We start from the raw sequence: 25,270 nt of genomic DNA on the forward strand, positions 1-25,270 counted from the left end.
TCACATCTGGGAGAATCATTTCTTTAAAATTTCCTCCTTCTTGTGCTCTGATTTTTCTAAACTTTCTGTCTGTTTTTAAGTCCCAATTTCAGTTTTCCTAATTTTTGATTTCTCTTTGTTAGCTTGTTAAGTCAGTGTATCCAGAGGGGTAAAATATCTTTCATTTCCTTTGACAGCTCTTTTTAAAAATAATCTCAGTTCATCAAAGGTTTGGGTTTGACACATTTGTTTGCAATTAAGTCCACAATAACTGTATAATCTATATACGAGGAGTATTTTTTAAGTAAGGTCCGTTTTGTTGTAGACACTAGTAGTTCACGTGCATACTGCAATGAGCGCGTGCATCGTGTACCGTCATGCCTCGGGAACAACTGTGCTCAGTTTCTGCTCTGTCGCTAACCTGTACGGTTCTGTTCTGTGCTTTAAAAATGTTTAAGACTATCAACTCACCCGCCGCATGTGAGGTTCGCTCAGTGATACGGTTTTTGTCAGCAAGGAACCTGCCTGCTGCAGAAATTCATCAACAGATTTGTGAAGTGTACGGTGATACTGTTATGAGTGAAAGCAAAGTGTGTAAGTGGGTACGACAATTCAAAGATGGCCGTGACAACGTCCACAATGAGGACCACTCCGGTTGCCCTTCTTTGATTACAGAAGATTTGGTGGCTTTTGGTGGCGGCAAGTTTTTATGAAGAGGGTATTTTAAAATTGGTTCAGAGGTATGATAAGTGTTTGAACAAACTTGGCAACTATGTCAAAAAATAGAGTGAAGTATGTACTTTCTGAAAATAAATTTACTTTTTTGAAATAAACTTTCGTTGTGTACTTATGTTCAAATGGACCTTACTTTAAAAATACCCCTCATATATAAAAATGCTCTGTGCATGAGTACCTTAAAAACAAAAGAACCAATGAACGAAATCACACCAAATTTGGCAACAAAACATCTCACAACACAAGGAATGACCATCACACAAAAAAATATGATTTTGTCATTTGGGAGTTGTAGTTGCTGGGATTTATAGTTCACCTACAATCAAAGAGCATTCTGAACTCCAACAATGGAATTGAACTAAACTTGGCACACAGAACTCCCATGACCAACAGAAAATATTGGAAGGGTTTGGTGGGCATTGACCTTGAGTTTGGGAGTTGTAGTTCACCTACATCCAAAGAGCACTGTGGACTCAAACAATGATGGATCTGGACCAAACTTGGCACAAGCATTCAATACGGCCAAATATGAACACAGATGGAGTTTGGGGGAAATAGACCTTGACATTTGGAAGTTGTAGTCACTGGGATTCACAGTTCATCTACAATCAAAGAGCATTCTGAACCCCACGAACGACAGAATCAGGACAAACTTCCCACAAAGAACCCCCATGACCAACAGAAAATACTTAAGGCCATCCAGTCTTACTCCCTTTACCAGGGCAAGAAAACGTAATCAAAGTCCTCCTGACAAAGAGCCATCCAGCCATAGATACAGATAGATAGATAGATAGATAGATAGATAGATAGATATGATTCACACACACAGAGATATAGTATCATAGATTTGAAAGGGACTCCTAAAGAAGGACAATGATATGTTGCATGTTCCAGCGTAGGCAAACCAGACACTCTCCACATCAACACAAAGAAACAGCAAGAAATACTGTTTACCCACAAGTATAAAGAAATTACATATATTAGAAACCAACACTTTCTCATTACTTTATTTTCCAGATCAACAGACTGGGCCACAGCAACGTGGGTCAGGGGACAGCTAGTATAATATAAAAAAGGAACCATCCCCTTCTCTAAGTAAAGAAACAAAGGGGGAAGGCTTAGTTCATCCTGGGAGAACCTAAACAAAGCACTGGCCTCCTCTTCTCTTGCTGCTGTGGTGCTGCTTTTGCCTTTTTTGAATGCTTGGGTGAGGAAATGATGGTTGTGGCCAGGCTTAATATACTTAAAATAGGCTTAATATTCAAAATAGCTGTATTACTCTTATGTTGTTTTACAGCACCAAATACTGAGCTGGACTCTCTAGAACAGGGTTTCTTAAACTTTGTCCACTCACAATCCTTTTTTACCCAATAATCTTTTGTGACTCCAGATATACAAACCAACATTTACTGGTAATAAATCACAAATTTATTTTAAAACAATTTTGTTATACATATAATTTTACCATATATGTACTACACATGAAATAAATTTGCATACTAATGAGATAGATGTGCTTGTTTATTTTTCCATAAAGAATTAAGACTTGACCAAATATTTGAAACTGCAGGATGAAGAGCATCATCAACATTTTTCACGCTATGCTGGCACGCTTGGTTTGCAGCCTGAAGAGGCAGAACATATTCTCTTGGCTCTTTTTCTTCTGAATTAGGGGACCAAAATGGAGATTTAGAAGCCATACCTCCAACTTAAATGGCACCAGGTTGAAGAGTGGGCCCTGTGCTTGAAATGGATCCATAGTCATCTCCCTCTTATTATAATCATGGTCTGTTCATATACATACATGCATGCAAATCCTATCCTATCCTTTCCACTTCCAAATAGGTGGTATTCACTTTTCTAGAACTTTTAATGGCAGATGACTCACATTTTTTTTATTTCAGTTGAGTATAGATTATGAATCCAACTTAGTTTTTTAAAATCACAAGTCAAAGAGAAGCATTTCTGAAACTGAAATGGTAACCATCAAGCAAAATCAGCATTTTCAACTCTTGCTAAGCAAGGCATGCTCATTTTCCATTTTTATGAAGTACATCTGAACAATTTGCAAGTTGTTGGTAACAGGCCCACATAAATATCTAAAACAGCCAATAGGTGGCAAGATATGCAAGTTTTGCGCAACCACAACATTTAGTTTTGCTCTAGAAGGGCAGTGAATTATGGAGTGGTTATGAAGAAGTCCCAATTAATTCAACATGTATATGTTAGTGTTAAATTATCTTTAGGGATTGGTGCTTTACCCCTTCTGCAGAATGAACTTCAAATTATCCACAGGTCATATCAAAATCCATAATTTTGGTTGTAAACCAAAAATATATGTCAACCTCAACATATACATGCCTTAAATGGATAAAGTGGGTTTTTTTATGGTTAGAATGCAATGCTTCCACATTTCAGAATTCGATACTGGTAATGGATGAAACCCTACTTTGCTCAGTGTGAAATCCACTGTGGCTCCCTACTCCCTACTGCCATGGTCATGGCTTCAGCCATGACTGGTTCTTTTATGTCTAATGGAGACCAGAGGGTAGGAATTAGAGAAACAACTGACTAAGACCCATAGATAGACACGGACCTGACGACACCTTCCACCAAGATTTGCCAGGACACAGAAGATGATGTCATCAGATTGCATCTGGATATGGGGCATAGGCAGATGCAAATTGAGATGCCCTACTGTCACACTCCATCAGCTGTAGAATGGCTATTTAGGACTACCATGGCAATATCAAGAGTCTGGGTGTGGGTGTGGGTGCAGAAGAGACGCTTTGGTCACTGCAGAGGGAGAAAGAGAATATTAAAGAATATTAACTTCTGAAATAATAATTTTATATTTAGCTGTCTGCACATACACATTTTCAGGCATAAAATGGATTTACAATGGGATATGTCACTAAGAGGACCATAGTCCAGATTAAGATTTAGATCTCTGCTTGGAATACACTATGGAAAATAGAATTTGAGCTGTGACAAAATCAAATTACAACTTGAACAAGATTTGCATTTCTTTATGACATCTTTTTCCTTTTAATTGCAGTAAAATGCTGAAACTTTATGTGAACCCAAATAAAATACTGCTTTTGTATCCCACATAAAACCCTGAAAGATTAGCTTTACATCAATTTATGCCTTATATAATGTAATACTCTGGAGCCATTGGCCAAGAACACTGGTAACAAAACATGTTTTAGAAAAGTTATGAATCATGTATTTAGAATTGTGTTATGTAAAATGTTTGAAAATAATATCTATCAATTCCCACACTTATTTGGGAATGTTGCTGTTTTCTCAGGTTGGGTAATACTGTTTTCAGCATGACAAGAGGTTTATAAGATGCTGTTAACAGATGGTTATGCCAGAATTTCTGTGCTCCGATAGATAGTTTGGATCTTCCAAAATAACAATAACCAAAGTGTGATCTGCATGTCATTTCATAGGTCACTTTTAAAATTCCCCTTTCTGTCAAATGTAGGTTTCTCTTGAGTTAATAGAAGTAATTTTCACATCTGTTATTGAACCACCACCACCCATCACCTCCACACAAATCTCCAAACCAACGAAAGGGGATGAAAACAATTGAACTGAGTGCTAGAATTTATTCCATATTCTAATGAATATGCTTGAACTTGGAGAGACTAGCCTTGATATTAAGTGTATTACTTCATTTCATGTGTACCTTTTAGAACTGAATACGTATTCTGGTGTAATGTGATGGTAGATGCATGACTGGGACCAATTAGCCAAAGAAGTGGAAGTTTAAGCTACATACCCAGCCATGATTAGAAGATCTCTCTGAGGTTGGAATATTCTCATTAGCATCAATAACAATTTTCTTACGAACAAATAGCTATGTCAGTGACAGGGTTTCATTCTGTGAGACCATAATGTAAGAGTTGAATTCGCTCTCCAACACACATGACCATTCTGATCCTCTGCCACATCCTACCTTTACTCCCCATGAAATCTACTGTCGTATTTAAAGCCATGCATATTAAAGGCAGTAACAATAGCACTCATGTAGTTTAACTCAGTGCAGTCTTTTGCCATATAAGTATACACAGTATTGTGACTTAAGCCACATTTCAATGAGCACAAAGTTTCACTATATTTTAGCTGTAAAATCAGTTATTCCCTCTGTGACGCTTAATGTTCTAAGGAATATCTGTCATGGCTTTAGTTTACACACTGTGAGGCTATTAGCTTGACATTTGCATTGGAATAGTCATCATCACATTGATCTGTGTGTGCCAAACAATTCACCATGGTTGAAAAATCACTTCCCAGGAGCCAGGTGCTGAATTCTTCTATTTTATACAAATATTAACATCATTACAGTTCAACAGTACTCACAAAAAGGGAAGCCTGGTTCTTTACATGGTTAACGTATTGTGCATAGTATATTTTTCACAGAATATTTGTAGACGACTTGTTAGTTAGTAGCACCTTTTACATACAAACATCATCCTATAGACATATTTATCTAAATCAATAAGAAAACCTCAGTTCTAAGAAATACCCCTGCAAGCATACAGTACTGGTTGTTCTTGGTTTTGTAAAGTTTCAATTTACATAGTGACCCAGGATTTTAATCCAGCAACACACAGAAGTGTTGAATAACAGTGACAGGTTTTCATGGGCATGTCATTGACACAACATGAGTGCATAGCAGTATCCTGGAGCAGAAGGCATTTGAAGGCAACACAAAAATTCTATTAATAGCAGTGGAAAGTGGTTAGCATTCCGTAATGCAAGCAAAGCATGCTTAAGTCGTTCTTTGCTAAATATATCCCCACCCCCACCCCATTTTTTTGTGGCTAGCCAAATATGTTAGGTTTCACTGAGCACATATTGTGATTGCACCCCCATGCCTTTTAAAGGCAAGGGAAAGCAGACAGCACACCCAGACTTAATCCTGTATGCGCTTTGCATCAAGAGGAACCAAAGAGCACCATAGACTTAGGTTGACGAAAACCTACACAGTATTGAATTTCATCAATGTCTATTGAGTCTTTACTGGTTTCTTCTTTTTTCATGCTGCTGTTTTCTTTTGCTCTTTTGTACCAGCTGCCCAGCGTCCTCCAGCAATAGCCATTCAAAAGGCACTGTTGGGTGCACTGTGCTTAGAACTGCAGAAAGTCTGCAACTCCGTTACCATTTTCCTGGAATGGGTACACCACACTCATACCAGCCCACATAGTAATAAGGTGTCATGTATCCAATGCGTCCAAATGATACAGGCTCTTGTCGATACTGACGATAATAACCTGTATGAGTTAAAAATACCAAAATTAGTTACTCAGAGGCAGCAAAGGAATATTTCTTTTGTCATAGAAGAAACAGAGTTATACATAATGGAGTGATTTTTTAAAAATAATACTGTACAGGTAATGCATTGTCCTGATGCTCTGGCAGATGACATTCCTGCTCGGGACTTGGAAAAAGTTCATGAAACTGAACTGTCCACCATTCTCTTTCCACTTTGCCACTGCGGAGAAGGAAGGTGGAGAAGGAGGCAACAGCAAAAGGAAGGCCAAAGTATCACCATTCATAGTTAAACAAAAGTAAAAGTGAGGATCAGAAAGAAACAACTACAGTGAAAAATTAATTTGATAGAGAGAAAGCTGACTCTGTGTAGAAAAAGTCAGAATGCTTAAAACATTAGCAGAATCCCAGCACTCTTTTCCACATGTGTGGTGTACTATCTGAACTGCTGGTCGCTGTGCCAATTCCACAGTTTCCTTGTGTTTCATATTTCAGGTCCTTGGAGTGAGCCACTGCATCTGGATTGACTGTCCTCTGATTAGATGGCAAAGCACAGAGTGATCCCATGACTTTAGTGGCTGAATATTTCATTTTCAATGCTAAAAATCCAAAGCTTACAAAAACACTGCCACTCACTGTCTAATTTTTTTAAAAATAAAAGAGTCAAGAATGAATTGCATGGAACTATTCTGGGAGCCAGGACATAAGATGTCTACAGTCTGATCCATAATTGGTATGAACATAAGGATGAAATCCTGCTGTGACTTTATACTAGCAAGAATACTAATATGCAAATGGTTATGCCATCTTGGAGCTGGACATGGGCAATATCCTATTCAGAGTCTACAAGCTCTGTAATGTCAGTTCAAATTGTGTGCAAGTAGTTGTACTATCTAAGAAGTTCAACAAGTGTGGACCTTATCTACAAGCAGAGAACTGGATCAACTACTGGGCAATGAGAGAGTGAACGGTCTGTTGAGTGATAATTCTGCAGTGGCTCAGTCTAACAACTTCACTGTAGCTACACTGGTGTAATTTTGCACCATGAAAGCAGAGCTATGCCATGAACAGGATTCTTGGCAAATACCATCCTCATTTTAAATAAGTAATAATGCTTTTCCTTCCTCTTCTTTTTTACCTTGAATAGGAGGCAGGGCTTCCACATATGATTGTGGTCCTGTTCTTCCATCCAGATGCGAATCCACAAACTGACAGTGATCTTCACCTCTTCCCCAGCTATCGCCAATGCTGTAAAATGTATCTGGAGAAATTGTGTTTGTGATTAGAACTGACAATTCTTCCAGTACTGTTCCAGTAGAAAGCACCACTTCATGCAGTACCAAGGTTGTCAGTTTGCACTATTTACTTATTTATCATTTTTTTTTTGTAAATGATAAATTTACTTATTTATCATTCCTTTTTAAAATCCTTTCTCCCAATATAGGGACTCAAAGTGGCTCATAACAAACATAATACAAATTAAAAACAACAATTCATTAAAATATTAATATAAACATTGAAAAAAAATCGATGTTTTGTGCTGCAATTAAAACTACATTCAAAAACTACACAGCCCGCACCCCAATCTCATTCATATCATGCCCTGCATCCTGTCTCTCGTCATTCCTTAAATGCCTGATGGCAAATGTATCCAATAGCATATGGTGTTCCTTGAATGAAAAGGCTTCTGCATCTTGAAGAACTATCAAACTGTGACGCAAGATCTCATGTACATACTCTGCTGAGATCGCAAGAGGCATGAAGTAGGGTAGTAAACTTCCTTGCAAATGTATTTATCCATAAATGCTTACAACCTTCTTATAGCAGCACCAGAGGCACTCCAAGTGGCCAGCTTCTGGTCAAAGGACATTTACTATAATGCCAAGGTTTTTAAACCTTGTTTGTGTTTTTAAATACATTACAACTGTACCCTTGGTTCGCTTCTGACATGCTAAATAAAGTAAGCTTTTGTTTCCAAAATGAAACAATGTAAGAACTTGCTAAAACGGGAGAAATTTCTGCCTACTCCTTTATAGTTCTACTGAATTCTTGTGATAATCTGAAGTGGGTGTTCTGGTGGTGTCACATGCTCCTGAGAACAATAGTTCAGAATGGGGCATTTGAGATTGTGACACTTACTATATGCAATAATTTTCCTTCTAATTCAGCATGCTACAACAATTTCTGCTTTTAAGCATTGTTGAAAACTGTCCTATTTTGCAAGCCTTCCAAGTACAATGCAAACAAGTTTTATAGATAATGTAAGCACCATGTATCATTGTGTATGCCATATGTAATATTGTTTGATTTTTTAATTGTTGGATATTGCTGTTTCTCCATTGTGCATGTGGCAGGGCTCTGATTGCATTGTAATAGATGGTTGGTGGTTTGCTCTATTCCACGTTTGCATGTGGTGGATGCCACTTTGTAGCCCCATTTCTTAAGGTTGGCTTTGCATCTCGTAATGTCAAAGCTTACTGATGTGCAGAAAGACCTGGACATTCTCTCTAAGAATCTTTGGGTAATTCAGAACAACTCTATGGTCAACTTTTTGTGGAAGATAACCGCAGAGTCTTTCTGAAGGACCCAGAGATTTCTAGACAGACCATAGAAATCAAATCTACAAATAAACAACAAACCCACTAATATAGAGGGTCAACTGTATAAAAAGTCGTTCAGATAACACTACCATTAGCAAATTCTACTGAGGTTTGCAACAGTAGTCTTTGGAATTGGGGTATCTACATGCTCAGAGATAGAAATGCAAGACACAGTTTATATTTCTGCACAAAAAAGAAAAGTGGGAAGAATTTTCACAAGTCCAATTCAAAAGTCTTTATCTTTGCTTTGGGACAAAAAGGTTTCAGAATATCTGCTGCTTAAATAGTTTGCACTAAGCAACAGACCACAGTGAAGATTCATGTCTGCTGAAAGGGCTAGTAAAGGCTCAGACAGAAGCAATACTAATCTAGAAACGATGGGTGAAGATCTCAAATGTAAGTGTGTTTATTATTTCTATGTATTTCTGAAATAATAGGAGCATTATGGTAAAAGAATCTACTGGCACAGTATGAAAGGAAGCCAGTGGTCCTCGCCAACATTCCTGAACTCAGTTAAACAGATTTGTATGTCTGCTATTGGCTGGGAACCACAGTGAAAGATCTATTTTCTTCTCAACTCTGTACCAGCAGTTGCCCCAAAAGTAACACAGACCTTATGCAAATTCCCATAACAACACCTTTCTATAGACCAAAATTAGGCAACTGTGGTCTTCTAGATGCTCTTAGACTGCACCTTCCAAGATTCTTCACTGTTGATCACACTGCTAAAGCTAACAGGAATTGCAACCCCAATAATATCTGAAGTGGTTTCTATGTTATTGGAGGATGTTGCAGCTACCATAAACACAATATATATATATAAACAAAACAAAAAACAAAACACACACACACACACACACACACACACAAATAAATGAATCCAAGAGCAAATACTGCCTAATTTCTCACTAAAACCCACAAAAGACATATCATGAGATGATATGATTCCTTACGGAAAACAATAATGCCCAACTGCCCCTGGGACAGGTGGAGGTATGTGCTAGTTCTCGCAGCAGCAGGTATGGAGCAACCTGCAGTTGGTACTGGCTGCTGGTAAGTACCTCCACCCTAAAGTATTGAGATTTTTTTTCACGGGCCCTGAAAAATGAATATATTTTATTTGTCCCTCCTCCTTCTCAAGTAATAATTTTCTGTGTCAAAATCACGGCACTGTAAAATGATACCGATACATACCCCTTAGGTCATCACTGAGATAAATCTTGTATCGCAGCGAATTACAAAGAACAACACCAACAAACTTCCTGTACCATGTCCGTTTCACATATTGCTTGCCACTGCATTCAGAGTATGTGGGATCATATTTGAAGGAGAATGGGATCCAAATTGGTTCACCACCTGAAAAACAAAAATTAAAAAATGTACTGATTTATCCAATTAAGTTCCTTTGTTCATGTAAAGCATCTTTATCTTAACTGACATTTATAAAAAATAAACTTACACTTTTCTCAGCCAATACCTGAACCCATTCCTAAATGCATTTTCTTGAAAGTCTATTTCATTTAATAGACCTCACTTCCCACAAAATACTGTAATGCTCAAATCCTAAGCCTGCGGTTCCCAACCTTTGGGGATGTTTTGGGCTTTAGCTTCCAAATTCTCAGTCATTGGTCATACTGACGAAGACTTCTAGGCACCAAACACCAAAATATCTACAGAGCCAGAGCTTGAGAACTGTTAGGTTTCAGTCATAACTTGCTTAAACTAATTTTCTCTACAATTACCAACATCTTGGAACAAAATTAACTCTAAATGATGAATAAATTGAGATACATTTTTTTCAAAGCAGGTGGTAGATAACAGAATGGCATGCTATCACCACTGAAGGCATTTCATGAAATTAATCTCTATTCTCAATGTAAATTGAATCCAGAAGAAGTGTAAAATCAAGGCTGTTAAGACATCTGAAAAACAAAAATTGAAATACACTTCACTATTTCACACTCACACACCTCTCTCAATCCATCCTAAAAAGATTAGAGATTTTAGTGCGAATTACAATATGTTTATGTGCCATTTTAAAATGGTCTAAGAAACAAGATCTTTTAAAAGTTAGGCTCTGAATTGAAATTTAGGTGTTTTTTTCTATTTAAACCGGTGCTCATTATTAAATTAGAAAATGTAATAGTAAAAAGAAAAGAAGAGAAGAAGAATGAATATTTAATTGCATGGGCTACCTTTTAATAATTTAGATCAGAGGCTGTTTCAATTAAAAGCCACAAACCAGTGTTTCTCAACCTTCCTAATGCCACGACCCCTTAATACAGTTCCTCATGTTGTGGTCACTCCCAACCATAACATTATTTTCATTGCTACTTCATAACTATATTTTTGCTACTGTTATGAATTGTAATGTAAATATCTGATATGCAGGATGTATTTTCATTCACTGGACCAAATTTGGCACAAATACCCAATACACCCAAATTTGAAGAGTGGTGGGGTTGTGAGGGGATTGATTTTGTCATTTGGAAGTTGCAGTTTCTGGGATTTATAGTTAACCTACAATCAAAGAGCATTCTTAACTCCACCAATGATGGAATTGAACCAAACATGGTACGTACAACTCCCATGACCAACAGAAAATACTGGAACGGTTTGGTGGGCATTGACCTTGAGTTTTGGAGTTGTAGTTCACCTACATCCAGAGAGCACTGTGGACTCAAACAATGATAGATCTGGACCAAACTTGGCACAAATACTCAATATGCCCAAATGTGAACACTGGTGGAGTTTGGGGAGTTATTTGGGAGTTATAGTTGCTGGGATTTATAGTTCACCTACAATCAAAGAGCATTCTGAACCCCACCTACGAAAGAATTGGGCCAATCTTCTCTACACAGAACCCCCATGACTAACAGAAAATACTGTGTTTTCTGATGGTCGTTGGTGACCCCGCTGACATGCCCTCGTGACCCCGCCCAGGAGTCCCGACCCACAGGTTGAGACGCTGCCATAATAATTCTGCCAACAGCTGAATGGAATACCTGGGTTTAAAAAGGGTATCAGGCTAACTCACATGACATTTACATTATTATATATAGTACAGTTCTGAAGTGATCCTGTGTCAACACTCTTAATATTGCTCCAAAACGTCTGAAAGCAACTACAGTCCCAAACCACAATTTGGGTGCCACAGAGCAGAAGTCTTCAGTGTGCATTCAAGTTTTCCTCACAAATCTGGTAATTCAACTCTTGCTCCTCTAGGAGGGTTATGGGAACCAGTTACAGCATTCATTTGAAACTAAATGTATTGATTCCAAATCCTGTGTGGTCTGATGTGTAAGCGTGGTGCCAATGGACTGCCCTGGTCATTTCAATGGAGACAAGAATTTTGCGAACACAAAAAGTGCTCCCATGGATCTGCCTCCTTGACTTAACTGAATGGGGCATCCCTGTGGCTGCACCATGAAAGCAAATCATTTTGGTCAGGCAGTAGGCTCTAAATGTTTTTATCTTTAAGCATTTCAGCTTACAAGGCTTCACACTAGGCCGCTTGAATACACAAACTAGCAGCCTTGTCTGTGAGTTGTTAAACAGATCAAACAGCCACATCTACCTCTCGTCCAAAATAGAATTGTAATTTACCCATACTTAAGATGAAGGATGGTTACACTGTGAAAGTTGTGGTTTTGTTTCTTTCTCAAGACCTCTCCCTGTGTGCTCTGTCCCTTTTATATCACTGGCAACTGTTCCACAGCATGGGAACCACATTTTAAATGGGAGAACAGACAAAGCAACATTTTGTCTTTTCTTTAAAAGACTCTTCTGACCCTGAAAGTGCTAAGCGATAATCCCGTAAACATACATAAATGCATGAACAACACGCAGGAATAACCTCCATTGAGCTTTGCTGAAATGGGTTTCAGAACCTCTGACTTGTGCTTAATGAGGCTTCTTTTGTATGTAACACTTCTCCCATGTACCATTATTTCCAGAATTTTGGCCAGTGGAAATAAAACAATGAAGTGTTCATGGAAAGAAAAGTATTCAGTGGATCTGTATTGAAGCACTCGACATTCCCATGCTATCCATCAGCATGGTGGTTCCCCATGAACAAGTCTCTGTGAAATTGACCGCATTTCAGTGCAATTGCTGCTGTGAAGCACGCCAGATGGGTTTCATTTTACACTCAGGTCTGCATTGAAGAGTCACTTGGCACAGTCAGTGCTTTTAAAATACTAAACATAAAAACTTGGGGTACATTATAAAATAATATGTCTTGTATTATGTCAAAAGATATACTAAGGCCTGGTCTGTACTTCCACATAATGAAGTTTCAACATGCGGTTTGATGGGGCCTAACTGTGTATCAAGCTAACAGGAATTATATGAGGAAAATATAAGAAGTATATTATAGAAGGAAAGAAAAAATAAGGGATAAAAGTTTCACATCAACTATATTAACAAACCCACAAATGCTGACAATATGTTTACCAAAGTGTTTAAAACGGAGAAAACAGGGACAAGAAGCTGCCACCTTCCTCCAGATTTTCTCCAGAAACCATTCTTGGTTTCAGTGCTGGGCATAGAGGAGGAGTAGACCACTTTGTCTCTTATTTATGAGTTTTCTCACCCTCTTTGAATATTAACATTTGAAAAACTCATGGAAAACTGTTAATAGTATCCAGTGTTGCTACATCTGTCCATGCTCTTCAGTTTGTTTGACCAAAGCTCCATATTAAAGATGAAATCTGAGCTTCATACCATAAAGATAGGTGATTCCATGTGCATTGCTACAATGAAACAAAAAGCAACACTTTGGGGAACACTTATCATGAATAATTTGCTACCTGATCATCATTTTTCTGGTGATGAGCTTTTCCATATTTAGCTAGGTGGATCTTCACATACTAAAAGCCTTGCCAACTTGAGGATCCAAAGTCACCTCCATCAAATGAAAAATCATGGAGTGAATATTCATTGGCAGCCACCTCTCCAAAAAAGTCAACATTGACACTGAAATACAACACCGCCTGAGCTCTGTGAGTGCAGCATTTTTCTGCACTCACAGAAAATGAGGACCAGGACATCCGTAGGGATATCAAGGTGCTTGTTTATAAAGCAATTGTCCTCCCAACCCTTCCGTACCCCTGTGAGATATGGACTATCTACAGAGGGCAAATGGAGGGCAAAAGAGAGAAACATGCCAAGAAGAAGGCACCTCAAGCCAACCCCGACTGGGACTGCCTTCCACCTGGAAACCAATGCCCTCACTGCGGGAGAACATGCAGATCAAGAATAAGGCTCCACAGTCACCTACAGACCCACCACCAGTACACTGATCTTTGTAGACAATCCTACTCGGACAACGAGGGATCTCCTGAGTAAGTCTTCAGATGATAGACACACATACTAAAAGCCTTGCCAACTTGAGGATCCAAAGTCACTTTCATCCAATGATAAAACGTGGAGTGAATTTTTATTGGGTTCTTAAAACTATAAAGTCCATAATTTTGAGAATGTCATAAAAACAGTTATACACCAAACTGTCAAACCTAGACAGTGATGGAGAACCTTTAACCTTTTAGATCATTAGGCTTATGGTTCCCATAATCACTCACCATTATTCATGTTGGCTGCTGTTTTTGTGAGCTGAAAACATTTAGCAGCCAAATGTTCCCTATTTCTACAGTTCAGTATCCTATCTCCAGCACTGGAGAGTTTAAGAAGCTATATAGGACACCCTTAACAGTATAAAGCAAAAGAGCAGTTTTTCATATCCTGCTTCCTGTCAGTTGTTTTCAGTTTTTCCATCAATTACATAAGGACTCAACTGTAACCTTTGCAATGTTTGGGACAAAACAATATCCGCAAACAGCAGTGAGACTTACCCGGTGGTCTGACAATAAGTAGAGGATTATCTGTAAGGAAGAAATAAGAAAACACTTGAGTGGTTTATTCTGAAAATGTCTATCCCCTAAAGCCAAAGTGAATTACATTTTATACAGCAAAAAAGGTTGAGAAAGTATGTTCTCATTCGTATCTGTTTTCAAAGTAAAATCTACCAACAGATTCAATTCAAACCAACCCTGTTCTTTTAACTGGGTATACAATGTTCTTTTGGGGGAAAAGTCTTCACAGGTTTTTTTTTTAATATCCAGGAAAGTGAAATTTACATATGTATCTGCCATTGTTATAAATTTGTTCATTAGCGTAATATCCTTTTGGTCAATTATTATAGAATAATTAAAAATGAAAAGAAAAAGAACACAGTGGTGGATTTATCAAAATAATCAAATTGCTTAGTGCTGCATATTACCTTGCATATAAATCAAGATCCAAAATAACAATTCAGAAAATTCTATTCTCATGAATATGATGCATGAACTCAAGTGGTGATGGTATGAGTGGTAAACAAATTATGTTGCTTTTTAACTAGGAAATGACATCCATAGAACTAATTGAGAAGATATTGTCCACATCTACAACATAGTTTAGAGCAAACATATTCATTATTCATTAAAGTCTATATGAGGTTGTCACTCCATTAAAGACATCTCAGCCTATTAGCTGAATAAACACTAGCTCACTAATCAGTTCATTACAATTTACATACTTTTGTAGATTCAAAATAGTTTTCAAGCAAGATTCAACTCTGAATTCTCACTAGAAGCCAAAATGACTAAACTGAGGCTATTGTACTCTGAACTGATCAAAAGACGACACGGTTAACTGAAAAATCAATAATACTCAGTAAGGAGGACATTAGAAAAAGAGAAAGACTGCATTATAGATTGGCTTTAAAAAAATTAGACATAGATTTCTAATGTTGAAAACCTGCCTTGTAGTTTCAAGCTAAGTTTGGATAACAGATCTAAACAATAGTAGAAAAACTACCAAAATTGCTAAGTTATTCTCCAGTGAAATATAGATAAGCTCTGGTATGGGCTACACTAATATAGATTGAAATTATTTGAAGTTGGAAAGGACACTTTGGATTTTAATATTGCTAGTTCCAAAGCTTTGGGAAAAGAGGTGATGAAATGGTTTCTGAAACATTTGCAGTGGAAAATTTACTACTACTGTAATTTTATTCCTTTTCAATGAGTCAAACTGAATTCCTATTATTAGAATCTAATTTCAGTTTGTGGTTTTAAGCCATACCTGATTCGGTAACATAGGAAATAGATGAGCTTATAGGTCCAAAACCAAATGGATTCTTTGCTTGAACTCTGAAGTAATACCTGAAGATGGAGGAGAGGAAGAGGAAGAAAAAAAAAACCCATGAAGGCCATTAAAAAGGAATAAATCTATGCATAATAATGACATTAACAATACAATACAAAACTTTATTACAGTCACTGACCAGCATAATAATGGTGTTAAGAAAATATCAGACAAACATTATGGTTTAAATACGATTTCACATAGCTATCCTACCTTTTCTCGAATGGTCTAAAGGCATCAGACACAGCTCTCCTCACTACTTCAGTCACAACAATTCATGATATAGATAATGCTGAGAATGTGAGGCTAGCCAAAGGCCAACCAATGAGTGTAATGACTCAGTGTAGGCCTGGACCTGAACTATTTTCATCTCTATCAACAACTATTTTGAGTCCAGTAATGCTTGAAATATACCATGAATCAACCCTTCCTGATTTCTTTCACAAGGATTTCAGTTCTGAAGCAATACAGCACAGTTTAGTCAAGTTATCACTCCGTGGCTGCTACATGTTGATGAAGGACTCATCCATTAGCCTTCATTATAAAACACAACACATGAAATGCTTAAGACTAAACAAGAGAGTGCTACAATATATGATTGCTGCAGCAAGACTGTTGGAGGAGAAGAAATAAAAGAACACAGAAACATCATCTCAAGAAGACTGGATCATGGGAATGTTGGAATTGGCTGAAATTGAGAAATTATCTACTTTGATAAGATAAAAACTGTTGAGCATTTTAAAGAAAGATTGGGCTTTTTTCCAGAAAAAAAGAAGCAAGAAGGCACTAATTGTGGGCTCTGAGAATTAACAATTTAGATTAAAGTATTCATTATGGAAATCATTTAATGACCAGAACATCATTAAAGTCCAATTTCATGGGTGCACTACTACGTGCTGGCAAAACAGACCTTTTCCCTCAGGTTTATAAGTGTTCTGTCCCTTTGTGATATAAGTACAGTGGCGTTATAGAGTCTCACACTGGATCTACACTGTCAAAGTTGCAGGTTTATAATGAAATGTATGTCTACATTGAATAAAGCTTTTTTTACACTGATTTATTTAGTAGACTGATACACATCTTCATATTTTAGAAATACCACCTAAATCATAGCACATGGCCTTGGAACTTTCAAAAAAAAGATTAAAGATACAAAGATCTGAATGCATTTCTGTCTGAACCCAAAGCTATGAAAATAAAATAAATTTCCTAGAGTTAAACAGGATTACACTGTGTCTAGGATTTATTGATGAATGCCCATAGACACACTTAAAAGACACTTAGCCAGGTTCATTTTATGCCCTAGTGCAGTCACAGAAATCAGCAAAAAAGGAGATAAATCTATTTATTATTTATTTATTTACAGTTCTTATATTCCGCCCTTCTCACCCCACAGGGGACTCAGGGCAGATTACAGTAAACACATATATGGCAAACATTCAATGCCAGTTTGACAAACAACATTTAACAGACAAATACACCGAGGCTATTTAACTTTTTTCTGGCCGCCAGGGGAGCTGCTGCTTTCCATCGTCCATCAACGACACCGATGAAGTTCTTCCGCATTCCACATTCCCCGGAGTCTTTTTTCTTTATGGCCTCATAAATTAGGTAAATTTAGCCTCCCACACAAGGTGGTACCTTATTTTCCTACTTGACAGATGCAACTGTCTTTCGGGTTGCAAAGGTTGACAACGGGCTACACAATGGCTGGACACCCACTCCAGCCCGGGCTGGCTTTGAACTCATGACCTTTTGGTCAGAGTGATCTTAATGCAGCTGACACTCAGCCAGCTGCGCCACAATCCCGGTGCTGGTCCAATAAGTTAATGTGACCCAAAATTGGTGATCTTTGGTATGGTGCTGATCCACAAAGGATTTTCAGGGGAAAATGCAATTGAAGCAATTGGGAACATATATAGAACTGGCACATTGAGAATGTGGGGTGGGGGGTGGGGGTGGCTAGTCCCCAACATAAACGCTAAGGAGCATTCCTTTAGTGGAAGAGGATTTCAGTAGGCACATTCCTTTGAAGAAATCAAACACATATTTTTCCATGATTTTCCTATGGCACAAAGGATACCACTGGATTGGTTATTAATCTATCACTACAATCTTTATCCATCCAGGAAAACAGGTTTTAAAATAGAATTTTGTACTTAGATAAACTGCCTTTCATACCAAAGTGGTTTTAGGTTTGTTTTTTAACCCATCACACACCATTGGAGAATGATTGGGCAATTTCTCTAATGCTATTTGATGGATCATTCTCCAGTGCTGTTTTCATGAATAATTTCTTTCCTTGGCTTTGGCTCTACTTTATACTACCTATATTAAAACCACATATCAAAATGTGTGAACAAGAGGTAATGTGAAATATACGGTATGGACAGTAATAAAACAATGAATCTATGTGAAAATATGTGTGTATTTTCCTCAAAGATTCCTACATGGCTTGATCAATATGAACCAAGTTTGGTAAACAAGCCCTTCACCATTCAAATTAAAATCCTGGTGGTATTTAAACTAAAACATCCATCCCTTTCAGAACCAGGGTCCCAATTACAAAAATTAGATTAGATGTCTCTCCTGAATTTAAGATAGCATTACCCAGACTTCTTTTCTTTGAACACTACCAGGCTATATTTTTAGGCTCCTTCACACAAGAAATATGAGTTATTGTAATGCAGCTTTTTTGTCTTAACAGGTTATTGTTGCTTCCATGCACATGTATTCCATTTATTTAGTGAGATCGTTGATAAAGATGTCCTTGGATATGCACAAGATGCTCTTCAGAGTTTACCCTCTTTAAACCAGGGATCATGAGTTAGTCCCCATCACTAGCATCAGAAGTCCCCATTTCCTACCAGCTAATGTTGTGTTAAAACAACACAATCCATTACATAAGTAGAAACAGAAGACTCAGCCACCTGGGACTAGTAAACAGAAGATAAAAACAAATGGAATACAGCAACATTTAGAATACAATGCCTCCATGGTCATATAAACAAAAATCATGGTTGTCATTATTTGTAAACTGTTCGTTTTATTATAATAATGACCTCACTAGTTAAAATGCATTTTTTTCCAAAGTGTATTTTCTGAAAGCTATGTTGTAATTCTTGTGTTCACTTAAATTGCCTTTTCTCCTAATAAATGTGTCAATAACCACTACATAGTCTCTTCTCCCCCCCCCCCCAACCTACAGGGGGAGCTTGGATAATACATCCTGCTAATGTTTAGCAAGGATATCCACTTCATAAGTGCATGTCCCTCACAGGGAGGGTGGACAGGGCTCTAGCCTGGAGGCCTGGGATTAGCGGATGCCAGTATGGCAGATCAACCAGCTCATTGGTTCCAGTTCCTCCCCTTCCTTTGGTGGAGCATCCCTGGCCTCACTCCTTTGTGCAGAGACACAAGGCTCCCACTGCCCCCCTCTCACGCATATATGCAGGCACCTGACCTTAGCCATCACTTCCTATCTTTCACTTCTCCTCAAAAGCAGGCATCTCATAGCACTACCTCCCTGAAATAAGGAGAAAATATATCCCCTCTCCCTTTAACAAGATGGTCTCAGGGTTCCTCTCTGGATTCTCATAAATAAATAGGTTAATCTTAGAGTGGCCTCAAGACTCCCCCTTTTTTCATCTTACCTTTTTGATACTGGGAAAGGCTTCTGAATGTAATTTACAACAAAAAAAAAACCCTGCAAGGTATATTTGCCAATATCTGCCTCTCCATTAGACTGTTTTGTACAGAACCAGTTACTGTTTCTTCAGCTGAAAAATCATTCAGCAGACATGGCAAAGCACAACTAGTTAAGAGTGACTTACTCCTCTAGCAATTTTGTGCATCGAAAATGGTTTAGCTAAGGAAGTTGATTTTACTGAAGTTTCTAAAAAAAATTGCATCAACAAAAGCTAAAAATACTTTGAGATAATTTTGATATTACTGTAAGTTGTTATTATGTACATCCATATAGTTTTTAAAATCAGCATAAGTTGTTTAAACTGATTTTCCCCCTAAATCCTATAGAGCATCACACTGCCCTTAACTTTAGTGGTAGATAGAGGAGCCCACCAATGATTCTGACCCACTTCAAGATGTGAGGGCCATGCATAAGTGAGGCAATGGAGGGAGGAGTTGGAGTAGATTGAAGGAAGTGATTTAAGAGAATCATTTCTACCCATAATACAGAAGTTGATTTAAAAATATATTACTATGTGTTCTCAAGCAATTGAACATGTTCAACAGATACCTTGCACATCATTTTGGAGAACTGGGCCATATAAGTTGTGCTAGTTTCTGCACTTGCAAACGTGCACACACTCCCTGCCTCTGGCAAGAAAAATATTGGCATTCTCTAGCTATGACTTGGCTCTTTCTTTTGCTTCTCATCCAAAAGTGAGCCTCGCCAAAAGAACAGCATCCTTTAAAACCACATGACCTTCCTAAGTAACTGGCTCAGTCAGGAAAAATGCCACCAAAACTTGGATTATTGTCCTTGGCAATAATCCATTCAACTTCTAACTAACCTAAATGCTACGTTGCATAGGAAATTCTAAAGTGATTATTGCTCCAAGTACCAGGACTTCAGGCAATAACTAAGACTAGAAACAGACAATTGTTTTTTCGGAATACTGTGTATTCTGAAAATCAAAGTGGTAAAATGAGCAAAAAAGCCTGATTAAAGAAAAAATAGTGGAACAAAAAACATAGGGGGCATTCATGTATGTCAGTGGGTACTGTTGGTTCTATCATGAAACCATCTTTAAGTAACCAAAAAGCGATTGCCTGTCTCCTGCATTATGAACTTCCCCAAAGAAAGGGACTAACCTGGCATAACAAAATATCCCACTGTATTGTTACTATCCCAAGGGGAATATGACACAAAACCCATAGGGATATATTTGAATTAGAAGTGGCTGTTACTGGTTACAAGATAACTTCTTGGAGAACAGCCTTGGTGGCCTCAGATTACTTCTTAAATTAGGTTTGTATCTCAAATTCCTTTATGCTTTTTTCTGTTATGGTATATTTCCTGTTTTCTCCACACTGCCTAAATTCTGCTAGAAACTGTCCATATTTTAAGATCCTTATCAAAAGACACCATCACAGTGCTCACAACTTCAGAGATCAGCAACTAAAAGAACTGTCTATTCACACTTTTGTCACAATTGGCTCTGTATTGTCTCCACAATGGAAGCTATCTAGTGTTTCAGACAGAAGCAACATTATGAACAAACTTTACTTTTACCATGATTCTAGATAAGACTGGATATCTCAATGGTGCAACACAACATCTTCTTAAGAATTCTCTAGATCCCTCCAGAACCTTCAACTAATAAGAAAGAAAGAACTGCTGACAGAGCACTTTCCAGTAGCAACTCCAATAAACCCATTGGGTTGCTTACAACATTCTCAGCTACAATTATTATTATTTGAAACATAACAAGATTAGTACACAGCAAACAAGATCACTATGCTGGCTGTTGTATTATTATTATTATTATTATTATTATTATTATTATTATTAATTATTCCTTACTTTATTTTCCCTAAGTGCACTCAATTTACTTGAATGTAGTGCGCCATCAATTGTAATTTGCATCACAGTTTGGTGGTGCACATTACAAAAAAATGAATTTTCTATCCATTTTGTGCCCATTCCCACCAAGGTGCAAGTGATTCCACTTGCAGTCTCAGGTTGGGTGGGGGGGGGGCATGCTTTTCCTTTGTCTCTCATCTGATGAGAGACAAAAGAGAAGCCAGCTGGGAAGGGGAGAGGGCTTTCTGGCATTTCTCTGGTTGAGAGAAGCACCAGAAACTTAGGGGAAAGTGAGAGGGGCTTTCTGGTGGTTCTCTCAGCTAGGAGAAGAAAGTGAAACCGGCCATGAGGGAAGAAGTGCCACTCCCATGCCGAACCAGGTGAAATCTCACCAGCCTTGGTGCCTGAATGGGGCCAGTTGGGAAGACCCCTTGGGTGTGCGGTTGTAAGGCGCCACTGAATCTTAATGCACACCCCAATTTTTGCAAGGTAATTTAGCAAAAGAAAGGTCCTTATTACATTTGAGTAAATAAAGTAAATCCCTAGACTGAAGTTTTTCTAGCACTATCTGGAGATACAAGGGACTTCCAGCTAGCAAGTGAAAATCAGAGATATCCCCTTTGTGATGTTGGAACCCCAAATGAAACATTTTTCCTCTAGGAGTTCAACTAACCTTACTATTAATTAACTGTAGGTGAATACATATCAGATTTTCTAATGGAATGCAATTGCTGTGGGACTGGAATCCACTTTACAGATTGGTCAAGTCATTGAGAGCAACAGAATGCTTGTTTCTGCTTGTTTAAAGTTTGAGGGTTTTTTTTAAAATGGCTATATAAAATTGATTACACATTAGTGAAACTGCTCACAATAAATCATATTCACTAAATGTTACTAAAAAGATTAAAATTACCAACTGAAATCATAACCAATTGATGTTTTATTTGCACAAAGTGAATGGGCATTATAAAATAATGACAAGTCATCAAGGCGCTCAAATTTTACTGGAGAAATTAACTCCCAATACTACTATATCATGTTGATTAATCCCTTTTAAAGTAGTAGGTTAAAAAGGGGAAGCTCAACCTAATACCAGTTTGATAAAGACAGTCTCAATTAATACCATATTTATTTATTTATTTGCCGTTTTTATATACTGCCTTTCTCAGCTCGAAGGTGACTCAAGTCGGTTTACAGCCGGCAGAATTCGATGCCCCCAACAACATAAAATATAATTTAAAACATTTAACATATAATATAAAACCATATAAAACCAATTAAAAGGTAAGTCCTCAGCGTCTCTTTACTAAAATCATTTTCCAGTCACATCATCCAGTCATTTGCCAGTTACACTGCATTTGCAAATGCTTGCTCAAAAAGCCAGGTTTTAACTTTTTTTCCCCGAAATGTTTTTCAGGTACTTTAAAAATGTCCCAGTTTCTTTCCCCTCCCCTCACTTTCCTTTGATCTCTTTTTAGTTCCATTGCCTCAAACTGAATTCGAGGTGGAAAAGGAGTTTGCATTCAATTCACTCAGTGAGGGAGAGGAGGGGGCAGAATCTTGTCCTTCTCAGCAGGTTCAGACAAAAACAAATTGCTCCCTTTCTAGTTCATCTGTTCCTCCTCATGAATAGGCATGCTGAACTTAATTAATATATTTACTATGATACTGAATTCAAATGAACTAACATGACTATAATCTAGCGCACCGATTTTCATCGTGGAAGAGATGCAGCACTTATTCAAAGTAACATGATTTCTGTTGCCATCAAAGTGGCAATAACTATCAAAATGTTCAAAGCCTTTCAGAATACTTTATTCATTTCCTTATTTAAAATAATCATATGCTACTTCTGACATTTCCCAAGCACTGATTAAACAGTCTCAGGAAAAAAAGTGTTTTGTTTGGGGCTGAAATGAAGTGAGCAACTCTAGGAAGAATGATCTACAGCCAAACTGCCACTGGTAAAAAGGTCCTTACCCAATAAACACAACCAGCCAGTAAATACCAACTGGTGGTGTTTACTGGGCTCAGAATATGATCTTGAGGTCTTGGTATGTTTATGAGGAGACAGGTAATCCTCCAGGTTACCTGGTCCAAGTCATAAAATAGTTTAAAGACCATAACCAGAACCGAACATCTAAAAGTGCGTATTTTTCCTGGAAATATTTCAGAAGTTAATATATTAAATATTGCACTACTTGATATATTAAATATGTCTGTAATTTTAAAGAGAGAGAAAAGGAAGAACAAACGAAACTTTCCCATATTTTACATCCAAACTTCATGAAATTCTGACCTACTTATATTTATATTAGTGAGGAATACTCATGCTTTTTTCAGTCCTGAGATGACCTTTATCATAATCAAATTTTGGGATCCATGGTAGTTCTGATACTGTGAGTCACTATAAGCAAGGCTGTGATCTAACAGTGGATCTCAATCTAAATTAGTTGAAAACTACTGCATTTGTTGATAACTTTGACTTAACAGTACGAGTCAGTGTAGTGATCTCTAAAAACCAGGGTTCGATTCCCTGCTCAGCCCTGGAAACTCACTAAGTGACTTCAGAAACCTCTATGATGCATTTGCCTTCGGGTCACCATAAGCCAGAGACAACACAGCAATTCAGAAGGAGGAGATACATTGCTTCTCCTACATGGAAAATGATTTTTTCCTTGTTATTCTTAATGGATGGTATTATAACATTATATTCTGCACATAATTGAAAAAATAAGTTCAATGTTAGTGTTATTTTGCCTTAATTCTTTACTTGTTCCTCAGATTTAATAACTTTTCAGCTTACTATTGTCTGTAAATGGGTCCAAGTGCTACTAAGAGTTGTGTAATATTCATGGTGAGAAAAACAACACCCTCACATAATGTTCCAGTCTAGAATACTGGCTTTGACAGATGAGAACCACATAAAAGCTTGGGATTTAAGAGAGCTATGTTTTCTTTTCCTCCCTTTATTTCCCTCCTACAGTCCTTCCCATTGTGGAAATATTCTTTGGCAGTTTAAAAATAGACCCTCATTCTCCTAGGCAGCTGAAGAGGCTTTCCACAGCTCAAGGAGCACATGCTAAGATTCAAAACTGCCAGCTCTATTCGCTTGAACATTAGGATGAGAGCCAACAGACTTGATTTATCTTTCAGACACATTTCTAGATTGCCTTGCTTCCAAGAAACTCAGAATACGATACACATCATTATCTCCTGCTACCTCCATTACAGAGTTTGGAAAACTTGACATTTTGGACTACTAGTCTCCAAAAGTACCTTTTCCAAAATATAAATTTATGAAGTGGCTTAAGCCAAGAGAGGAAGACTTGTCCAACACTTCTAAGCACTGCCTTCTGTGACTTCATAGCTATGTTTCAGCAACGAAGAGAACTTCAGTTCACAGCATTGCTCACATTTGGCTCTGTTGGTTGCTGGGAATCGTACATGGAGATATCTTTGATTCCTGTCTGACTCTCAGAAAGGCAAACTAGCACGAGGCCTGACTTAAGAGTTGGCAGTAAGGGGGCAGTGATGGGTTTGGTGAAGGGGAGAATTGTGTTATAGTTCTTTACCTCTAATCTCTGATAGTAAGACTTGTAAGGAGCTGGATATCCCTATGAAAGAACCATTTTCAGAAGCTGCTGAGGGATGAAAATTGGCTCATTTGATCTAGCCAATACTAAACCATCATTCATTGTGGTGAATTTTAACCTCTGTCACAGTAATTCAGACTCTGGTAGAAAAGAGTGGAAGTCTTTGACTTTGATGTGAAGAATATGCCAATTTCTAGAGACAAAAATATACCCACATAATTCATTTTTAATCAGGTTGAGTGGCTTATCTGTAAGAGCAACGTGAGTCACTATAAGTCACCAATGTTTCTTCCAATATTTTAAATGGATTTGAAGATGAGTTAAAGATTTGACAAGCCAAA

The 25,270-nt window shown here is 37.7% G+C and overlaps 1 protein-coding gene across 2 annotated transcripts in view; it reads right to left on the minus strand.

Moving 5' to 3' along the window:
• Positions 1–5,030: 5,030 nt before the first annotated feature.
• The window catches only part of FNDC1 (fibronectin type III domain containing 1), a 97,445-nt gene continuing 77,205 nt past the window's right edge, over positions 5,031–25,270 (minus strand). For both annotated transcript variants that reach the window (XM_060753662.2, XM_060753660.2), the window contains exons 15-19: positions 15,723–15,802; positions 14,450–14,479; positions 9,792–9,953; positions 7,136–7,258; positions 5,031–5,999 (exon numbers count right to left, since the gene is read on the minus strand). In XM_060753662.2, the coding sequence (XP_060609645.2) occupies positions 5,884–5,999; positions 7,136–7,258; positions 9,792–9,953; positions 14,450–14,479; positions 15,723–15,802 (511 nt within the window). In that variant the 3' untranslated portion in view covers positions 5,031–5,883. The remainder of the gene's footprint in view (positions 6,000–7,135; positions 7,259–9,791; positions 9,954–14,449; positions 14,480–15,722; positions 15,803–25,270) is intronic.

This window comes from Anolis sagrei, chromosome 1 (assembly GCF_037176765.1).
Source record: "Anolis sagrei isolate rAnoSag1 chromosome 1, rAnoSag1.mat, whole genome shotgun sequence".
Lineage (NCBI taxonomy): Eukaryota > Metazoa > Chordata > Lepidosauria > Squamata > Dactyloidae > Anolis > Anolis sagrei.